Here is a 9,601-nt window from a genome sequence, read left to right as displayed (position 1 = left end):
TTCTGTATCTGTACCATCCCATTCAATCTGCCAAGTGATACAAGATGGCTCAGGTTAACAGCTATACACATTCTACACCAACTGTGACATTATGTTATGTCATGTGCCCAAAAGGTCAAGTGGTGTCTACAATGTAATAGAGATCCGCACCATAAAATCACATCATGGTCACAATTATACATAAATAGTGGTGAGTGCACCAATATAAAAATATATCATAGTACAACACGTCAGAGCTATGATGTATACACATTTACAGTGACCATTTTGTTGTAATAGATATCACCAACTACTGTATATACTAAATATACATAGGATTTCAGAAATAAACTTCTATGTCTCCAGTCACCTCCTGACCCAACAGGAACAAGAAAGGCTGATCACAAAAAACAATAGAATTCAGTAGTAGCATATTTCAGGTTTATATTACAGGATGATGTGTTTGGTCTACAGTATGGGAAAACCTATGCAACCGACTTCAAGTTGCACCGACTTGTCTATAACAGCGTATGGATACACTAAGGGTAAGTTCATACAGGGGTTTTTGGTCCGGATTTTGACGCGAGTAGCCGCATCAGAACCCGGACCAAAATCCGCCTGCCGCGACTTCCCGCTCTGAATTAGGCCCAAATGAATGGGCCTAGTCCAGAAGGTATGTCTTGACGCTGCAGCGGTTTCCGCCGTAGAATCCGCGTCAAGATAAGGCAGGTCGCTTCTGGTCTGAAGGAAATGCCCGGCTCCCATTGAATTCAATGAGACCCGGTTTTCGACTCTGATTCCGCATCAAAATCCAGGCCAAAAAAACCCCGTATGAACTTACCCTCAGGGAGGTCCCACCAATTACCTCCTCTGTAAGCCAAAGCGGAGAGCTGTTGTAAAGAGCAGCCAATGTTTTTGGACAGCTTACAGCAACTGTGTATTATAGAAGTTGCCCATTAATTTGAAAGATGGCCATGTAATATTTCATGTGTCCTGGTGAGGGCGCAATTCCCCAGTGATTACAGATAATCAGAGATATGAGCTGCCAGACCCATAGCCATTAATTTACCACCAGTGAAACCTCATCAAGAGCTGATATTGTCCAAATGAGACAACCCCTGTAAGACGCACACATGGCATGTTTTACGCTGTTGAAAAGGCATCTCCTCACATGGGTGCTGTCATGGACACAAGAGAAAAATAAAGTTAAACCTGTGTTTCAATGGTACAGTAGAAGAGTGCTACACATGACTGTAAATAAAAATTGTACATAGTTCAGTAAACAAGCATCATGTACACCTAGTCTCGAGTTGGCAAACGTACCTGAGGGGAGACTCTTGGCACGTGCCGTTGCTCTGATCGCTCACCAATGGGGAATCCAGTACAGGATTCCCGTTAGAAATTGAATGCTTCTTTGAGCAGTATGTGCAAATGCACATACAGCTGAAAACTGTCAGTGTAGGCCGCTTTTCCCCAGCTTACACTGACATTTTGACAAAATTGTATCTAGCAGGGGTCGACAAACCCTGACATATGTGCAGAGACTAATTTCCCTGGTACGGACAGCCAGAGTCCTCACCGAAACTATTATACTGTGTGGTCTCTTCAGATTCTAGAGTATAATAAGCAGAACCCCAGGGAGAGTGATAACTTAAAAAAAAAAATAAATAAATAAGGTTACTCACCTTCCCTGCGCTCTGGAACCACTCCGTTCTCTTTGGCACTTCTGCCCAATGTAAGAGACTGCCGATAGAGCCACAGGGGGTCACGTCAGCATCATTACACATACATGACCAGAGACTCAATCAGCGGTTGCAGACTTCAGGCAGAAGTGCCGAAAAGAATGGAGCGGCTCCGGAGCACAGGAAACGTAACATTCTTTTTATGCTTCATTGCCTGCCCTGGGGGTCCACTTATTATACTCTGGGGTCTTTAAAGGCTAGTGAATGTCAAAAATTAGAATATTAAAGTCGGTTTATTATACTATGTGAAAGGGCCACTATGGGACATAATACAATGTGCAGGAGCCACCATGGGACATTATTCAGTAATAAAGGTGTGTTTTCACATCCGAATACAGTGTTTCCACTCTAAGGGAGCTACCATGCAGTGCTCCTGGATACATACATTGACCACTAATTATGGGCTGCACATGTACTTTCATTGCTTCTAATGGAAAAGTACAGGTGCGTCCCAGGAAATTGCAGTAAGCACGTGTCCTGAAGCATCTTGTGGCAGCACTTCTGCATTATAGTTTGTAGTATGACTTTAGTATAGGGGTCATCAGACTTACAATTATTGACCGTCTCTCCGATGACCTCTTCTGTGATTTTTTTTTTTCCATTTAAATCAGCGCGCTAAACAAAAAGGTTGTCTACCCCTGGATTTCATTCATTGCTATTGGAAGCTAAACCCAAATCACAGATTTGAACGAAAAAGTAAAAATTCTATCCAATGAGTAAAACCCCCATTATCAGCAGTCAGCTACTCACTGACCACTAGATGGATTATGCAGTCTCACTAAAAACTACTTCTCCACATAACTTGTCTCCTAGAAGTGCATAGGGAGTCCAAAAGGGTGTCCCTTGTACATAAAAAAAATTTCATGTCTTCTAGCAACAGGAAGATTACTAATATGAAAAACTCAGAACAAAATTACAGAACATTTTGTTTTATTAATAGTTCTCATTAAAGTTTTATTTTTTCTTCTCCACATCCTGCTCTGCAGCTTCCTTGGCTCTCTTGGCACGAATGCCAAAGAGCCTGGCGTTAGCACGTGCCATACGCAGACTGGCAAAGGCTTTGAAGTTCTTTTCATCCTCTGAGATAACTCTTGGTTTCTCCTTCTTGTAGACCTAAAAAAGGGTAAAAAAAAAAAATTAAAAATAGTAAAAAATACCTAAACCATACATAAACCTGAAAATTAAGAATGGCGTGTTTCAGGTCAAGCTGATCTTGCTCATTGGAGGATCACTGAAAAGTTGAGTTTGAGGGGGAGGTTTTATTACTATAGTAAACTTTGCTGTAGTGTACAGGGCGTAGACACAAAAAAAATAAAAAAAAAAAAAAAAAAAAAAAAAAACACACACATACACACCCCCACCCAACCTTGTATGATGTATTTCATACATTGCATGTTCACCATGGGGTCAGTGTGATTTCTGCCCAAAAAGGGCAAAAGTCACGGATAGAAAAGTGGAATCCCTTACCATAGTACAAACGCAAACCCAGCGCAAGACTGGCATATTGTACTGTAAAATACAGGGACCGAGAGATTTATGAAAAGGCTCTTCAAAAATCTTTTGGAGGTCCTGATGCCAGAATGTAAGTCTACACCAGGAAGGAACTAGCTTAAATTTCACATCCAACTCAAGCCAGGAAGATAATGAGGGTTTGAATTAGAAGAATGTGGTGGGCAAGGAGAGAGCAAGACTTGGGCACCTGTGTGGCACAAGAAAAGCCCTTGCACCAAACATGTGCCTCAATTTCAAAAAGCTTCCATCTTGTTCTTTTTGCATTTCAGTGACTGACAGAATGTGCTCCATCTCCACCTGTTGGTTTTTCAGAAAGTTCTGATCTTGTGACAAGTCAGAGCAATTGGACTGAACTTATGCTAATAAGATGCTAACAGAGCTTAGCCTATCATGCAGCATCTGTGATGGGAGAGTTCCCAGCACATGCACTGAATATAGCAATAGCCCAACTCACTCAAGACGAAAGTCACCCTTTTTAGCACTTGAAGAAAATGCAGCAGGCTGCACTTTGCTATTTGGAATGGGGCCAACTTACACCACCAGAATGTATACTGCACCTTGTAAGATTTTTTTTTTTTTTTGACATATGCCAAAATAAGGCTAAACAGTGGCATTGCTCACTGGGAAACGCACCTACAGTAAAGCTCTGACAAGGAGTAAATGAAGCCTTATTAAGTAGGAATTACTTTGACTACAAACCAATTTTAGCTTATTGAAAACTACAACCAATACAACTGTAGGCACGTCTGCAATAAAATACGTCAATGAAAAGTGCAAAACAACACCTTAGGGGGCGTTCACACTACCGTCGGTGTCCGACAGGTAGTGTCCGCTCAAAATCTGTCACGGACACTAGCTCTATTTAAATGGGCATCGGGTGCGTTCTTTTGCACTCCGTGCCCGTCCTTCCCTGTCCGCAAGTGAAGATGTCCGACTTCTCAAGCGGACAGAAAAACCCTGCATGCAGGGTTCTTCTGTCCGCTTGAGAAGTCGGACATCTTCACTTGCGGACAGGGAAGGACGGCACGGAGTGCAAAACGCCGCATCTGATGCCCATTGAAATGAATGACAGGTGTCTCAGACACAGCTAGTGTCCGCTCCTAATGTCCGTGACAGATTTTGAGCGGACACTACCTGTCGGACACCGACGGTAGTGTGAACGCTCCCTTACTGAGAGTCATTATCAAGCCTACAAATAAACAGAACAACAAGTGGCAGACAAGAGCAAACACCATCAAAAATAAACCCAAGATAACCACATAGAAAATGGATCACTGGGTACTAACACCAATGCACCAAGAGACTCATGGTACTCTGGTGACAACAGCATTATCAGTAGCATGAATCTATAAATAGAAACCTTGTCCAGTCACTCAATCATACAAGATGTGGCTTCATTTTATCTATAACCAGCATAGATACAAAACTGAAAACTTACACTGCGGATTGGCATGATAGTGCCCTTAAGTTGGGTGGCCATCTTCAACTCTTCAGCCTGGAATTGAAGGGGGGAAAAAAGAAAAATAGTTAGTATAAAATGTATGTTGCATTAATGGGATTTTATCCTACAGTCTTCAATGTAAAAAGGTTCACATAAGTCATCACAGCTACAGAGAGATGGCAGGGAAGCCCTCAACCACCAGACTGCACAGGGAACTACATTCACCTCCATATTCTCACAGACATGTCATCACTGCACAGGCAATAAATTACATCCACTGCTAGAGCCCCTTTAATCTCAAGATCCAAGAGAACCCATTGGTCAGACCCCTGATCATTAAAAGCCTATTTCAGCTTACAGCACTGTATAATTTATAGGACAAGCGCCAGAAGCTGCTCTGTACAGCTCAGTACTCGTTCATAGCTGAGTACTATCAGGAGGGGATGGGGCATTCCTCACCGCTCTAGTACAGCGCTATAAGCACTGCTGCGAGGAAGGGTGTTCCTGACTGACAGGAACTCCCTTCTGATGGTGAAGAGCTACGGTACCGGCACCGATAGCTCTTCACCTGTGGCACAGATCATGAAAGCAGACAGTGCACTGAATTCACCACACTGCTGGTTTTCTAGCGGTATATAAAACCACGTGTGCCCCAACTCATGAAAGGTCCTCTTTAAGCCCGGACAACCCCTTTAGGTGATGGCATAGTACTAAAGATATGCCACCACTTTACTAGATGGGAATAACGCTATAAAAGGTCATGTACAGGGACAACGGAATTTGAACAAATAGCCAGTATGAAGATCAATTTAGGAATTTAGAACAATGTTACTTTATGGGGTCAGTTTAATATGTACCAAAGAAAATCCCGGATGAGTAACTCATATGACCACTATTGTAAAAAAAAAAACAAATACCAGAAGAGTACTTACAGGGCTGTCTCCCTTCTTGGGAGCAGAGGGTTTGCGTGGGAAGACGATCAGTTTGGATCGGTACTCCTTCAGCCTCTGCACATTGGTCTGCAGTGATTCTGTAGACTTGTTGCGGCGGCGATGATCTACAGAGATGCCAATAGTCCGGGCAACTTTCTTGTTAATGCCAGCAGCCTGCACAAAAGAGCAACTATTTAAAAACCATCTACACTAAAGACATTAATATTGCAGAATAACTAACAGCCATCAGAAAAAAGGGTTCAAGGGAATCATCACAGAAATGCAGAGATTCCGGAGAATTTGTCATCACTCGGCTGTAAGTGACTACAGATAAGTCAAGGAAAACATAATGCCATTATCTGCTCTAAGCACTACAACTTCAGAGAACAAAAACACATTAAAAGAGTAGAGTTCATAAAATGAACACAAAGTAATGTTCTAAGGGGAATGACTTGCTCAGCAACATCTATTCAAGTTTTGGAGTCACAAAATCAAAATCAGAAAGCTGAAAAGTAGTCTATAACCACCAAATTTTTTTAAAAAATTTTTTTTATAAGGTTGCCATGGCAAATTCACTGCTTTCTTTACCTTCCTGATAATCCACTTACATAATTATACGGATACTGCAGGACTGCATAAGCTTTATCAACACCTATGTTCTCACTCACCTTAAGTTCCTCCAAGCTGAATCCTCTACCAATTCGGACCTTTGTGTGGTATCTGATAGTTGGACATCTCACCACTGGCCTGACTGGTCCTGAAACGGGTCTTGGAGCTATTACGCGGGCTTTGGCCTGACGTGCCTTGCGCCTATTTGGTGAAGAGTGATGAGAGTGCAGGTCAGACTTTACCAGAATAGCAGTGTAACAGGCAAAGCCTCACAGATCAGGGTTTCCACACATGACATCGACTGTATATACAATTCAAGCTGTAAACACTATACAACCATGTAACGAGAGACCCATCTACCAAACATACCAGCAACCTCATTCGTCTAGCCATACTAGGTGGTGCAAAAAGTCACCCACTACACACATCGCTATCAGACTACAGTCATCAGATGGAAAAGGGTTCAAATATGGAATCATCACAGAATATACAGAGATTCCGGAGAATTTGTCATCACTTGACTGTAGACCTGAAGCACACTCAAAACAAGCAGAGCAATGTCTACTGAATGACCATAAATGTACCTGCGGATCTTCCTGGCTGGCTGATTAAACCAGGTGGCCACTCGTCGCTGCCAGTCCTTGTGGAAATGAGGCTTCAAGATCATGCCATTCCTGCTGGGGGCCATGGCGACTTAATCCCTAAATAAAAGAGTTTTAAAGGATTTTAAGAAACAGCAATAGTATGTTGTATACAGCCTACCAGTGTACATATCGAGTGTAACAGTATAGCAACTTGTATTCTACATGCAGGTGTAGATACACCAAAAGACAACTTTACTAGTCTGCATACAACAAAGCCCTTAAAAGTTATCAGCTACCACAAAAGTTATGACACGGATAAGCATCAGGGTGGCATTGTCTAAGCAGTACACAATAGTGTAAACCCCAGCACAAGGAGTATAGAAGCTTACCAAGATAGCCTTTTCCTACATAGTTTAAATACCCCCATAAGCATTCACAGATAGATCATAACAGAGAGAACACGTAACAAATCGGGGAATCGGTATAAACAAGCACAGAATTCCCAAACAGAATGAACCAACCCCCACCATATACACGATACACCTACATCCCAGTGACCATGCCTCTCTAGCACTGCAGCATGTAGATCTGAGGAGGTTCCCTAGTAAACACCTGAACCTTTAGGACAACTACAAAGTAACATGTCAGTTATAGGGGAGTCTGGTAAATCCCTTTAATGGAGGCCAATGATCCTGGCCAGTAGGGATAGGGCACATACTGAGACATGGGAGCTGGTAAGCGGTCACATAATGTGGCACACCACACTGCAGCGGCCACAACAGCTTTAATAAGCTTTCTGGGTGCAGCCATGATTGGCTTCCCTGCTTCTCAGATACATGTGCACACATGCAAGTTGTCCTCAGAGTCACTGATAAGGCCTGGAGTACCATATACACCGGGCAGGGCAGCCCTTACCACGCCGACTATCAGTGCAGGACGCCCCCAATCCTCCACTTCACACCCGCTGCAGACATCACCCGCCGCCGCCGCACTCTAACAAACTCCACGTCCGCGCCGTACACCCTCATCCACAGCCACTAGGCCCAGCCGGCGAGCCCAAACCACTCACAGCCGGTGAATCTCCCCCCAATAATACCCCAAAACTGACAACCGGGAACAAAGCATCAAAACCAAACCGGCTGAGGCGACGGAACCGGCCCGGCAAGTAAGGATGGCACCGGATAGCAAAAACTACGGCTCAGGAACTAGCAGACATACCTCTATAGGGAGAAAATGGCCGAAAAGAAAGGAAGAACCGTCCCGTTGCACTATGGGATATGAAACGCTAGAGCCAATCAGAAGCGAAGAGTGTCTGCGGCCAATTACAAGTCACGTATTTGACGTATACTTCCGCCAGCAGCAATTGAACGCTGTATGCCCACAGTAAAGATGGAGGGCGTTATACTTCAATGCGAATACACTTTTATTCAGACTTTTATAATGTTAGCTATGTTTAGGAGTTTGTTTAAGAATAAAGTCTGAATAAATAAATGACTATGGAGAAAAGGCATGATTAGGCTGTAGTGGCGGGGTAAAATAAAATGCTACATGTCCACACCAACCAACTCTCAAAGGACCAAAAGAGGGACAGAATGTGAGGTGCGCTTAGCGTGCTTCAGTAAATTTTACAACACCCATTACAATTCGTTTCTCTATGTGCCCCCACACAGTCTAATGCAGTGATTTTCAACCAGTGTGCCACATGGTCGGGTGTGCCGCGGGGAAAGTTCCCCAAACTATGGTGCCCCCTGTGTTTTGTTCCCCGGCAATGCGCAGCGATGCGCAGTCACAACTTCCTACAGTGTAGGTCCTACACTGTAGGAAGTTGTGACTGCGCATGCGGCCCTTTACGGGCATATCTGCGGCCCACACAAGTCTCCAACTTTGACAGGGTTCCCGGCACCTTCCGTGTCGTTTCACACTGTCAGCTACACTGCAGCTGACAGTGCGAAACGACGTCCTGCGCTGCCCGCGGCTTCCCTACAGGGTGTGACGGCGGAGTCTCCACTCACAGTGCTAACCCCGAGCGGCATCCCTGGGAGATAGACAGGAACAGCCGCCCGCCTATCGGCTGGAGGGGATGGGACCACAGACACGTAGACGCGGGAAAGGATTTCAGAGACACCACTGTCCTAGAGATAGCTGCGGGTATGGCTGTGACTCTGTGAGAACATTCACACAGAGAGATAGAATGAGTGTGACATTACACTGTGGGGGTCACAATGATGGGATTTTATATTTTGGGGGCACAGCAAGGGTGAAATTATATTGTAGGGACCACAATGAGGGGATATTATACTGGGGGGGGGCACAATGAGAAGAACATTATACTGTGTGGGGACAACAAGGGGGACATGATAGTGTATTGTCACTAAAGGGGTATTATACAATTCCACCATTCCACTAAAGGGGTATTATACAATTCCACCATTCCACTAAAAGGGTATTATACAATTCCACCATTCCTGCCAGGATATCCCTTTTGTGTTCATCGAAACAGGCCCAGGTTTCACACTGAGTGAGTATACATTTAGAATCTATATTAACTATATGTATAATATGTACTGTTTTAGTGTCATTTTGTGCCATTTTGGTTGGTGGTGTGTCCTGGGATTTTTTAAGTGTAAAAAGTGTGCCACGGCTCAAAAAAGGTTGAAAATCACTGGTCTAATGCTCTTGCAGTCACTCTAACATTATATGCTTCCACATTATAATGTGCCCTGCCAGTTGCCCCCACAATATAAAGAACCTCTCCAGGTGCCCCAGTTTAATGTTCGGTGACCCCCCTCCCCACCATAATGC

At 43.9% G+C, this 9,601-nt stretch overlaps 1 protein-coding gene and 2 non-coding genes across 3 annotated transcripts; all 3 read right to left on the bottom strand.

Annotated features, from left to right (window-relative positions):
* Positions 1 to 2,634: 2,634 nt before the first annotated feature.
* On the bottom strand, positions 2,635 to 8,076 carry RPL13 (ribosomal protein L13). The gene is made up of 6 exons (XM_075281932.1): positions 8,018 to 8,076; positions 6,800 to 6,916; positions 6,275 to 6,416; positions 5,607 to 5,780; positions 4,672 to 4,728; positions 2,635 to 2,834 (listed from the first exon to the last, which is right to left on the bottom strand). Exons 2-6 carry the CDS (start codon positions 6,901 to 6,903, stop codon positions 2,676 to 2,678), a joined length of 636 nt encoding a protein of 211 aa, XP_075138033.1. The 5' UTR covers positions 6,904 to 6,916; positions 8,018 to 8,076; the 3' UTR covers positions 2,635 to 2,675.
* On the bottom strand, positions 5,834 to 5,915 carry LOC142214705 (small nucleolar RNA MBII-202). Its single transcript, XR_012717285.1, has one exon. It is a non-coding gene; the product is annotated as a small nucleolar RNA MBII-202 (small nucleolar RNA).
* LOC142214704 (small nucleolar RNA MBII-202) lies at positions 6,647 to 6,729 on the bottom strand. Its single transcript, XR_012717284.1, has one exon. It is a non-coding gene; the product is annotated as a small nucleolar RNA MBII-202 (small nucleolar RNA).
* Positions 8,077 to 9,601: the final 1,525 nt, after the last annotated feature.

The sequence above is a fragment of the Leptodactylus fuscus genome, chromosome 7 (genome assembly GCF_031893055.1).
Source record: "Leptodactylus fuscus isolate aLepFus1 chromosome 7, aLepFus1.hap2, whole genome shotgun sequence".
In the NCBI taxonomy this organism is placed as follows: domain Eukaryota; kingdom Metazoa; phylum Chordata; class Amphibia; order Anura; family Leptodactylidae; genus Leptodactylus; species Leptodactylus fuscus.
This window is presented reverse-complemented; position numbering and strand designations above follow the sequence as displayed.

Bases quoted from the DNA above. Each gene is read 5' to 3' on its own strand.
- RPL13 (XM_075281932.1), bottom strand. From the start codon at position 6,903: ATGGCCCCCAGCAGGAATGGCATGATCTTGAAGCCTCATTTCCACAAG. The intron at 5,781-6,274 runs GTGAGTGAGAAC...TCTTTTGTGCAG, and splicing joins TCAGCTTGGAGGAACTTAAG to GCTGCTGGCATTAACAAGAA. The intron at 4,729-5,606 runs GTAAGTACTCTT...CTTCAATTCCAG, and splicing joins CCAAGAAGGGAGACAGCCCT to GCTGAAGAGTTGAAGATGGC.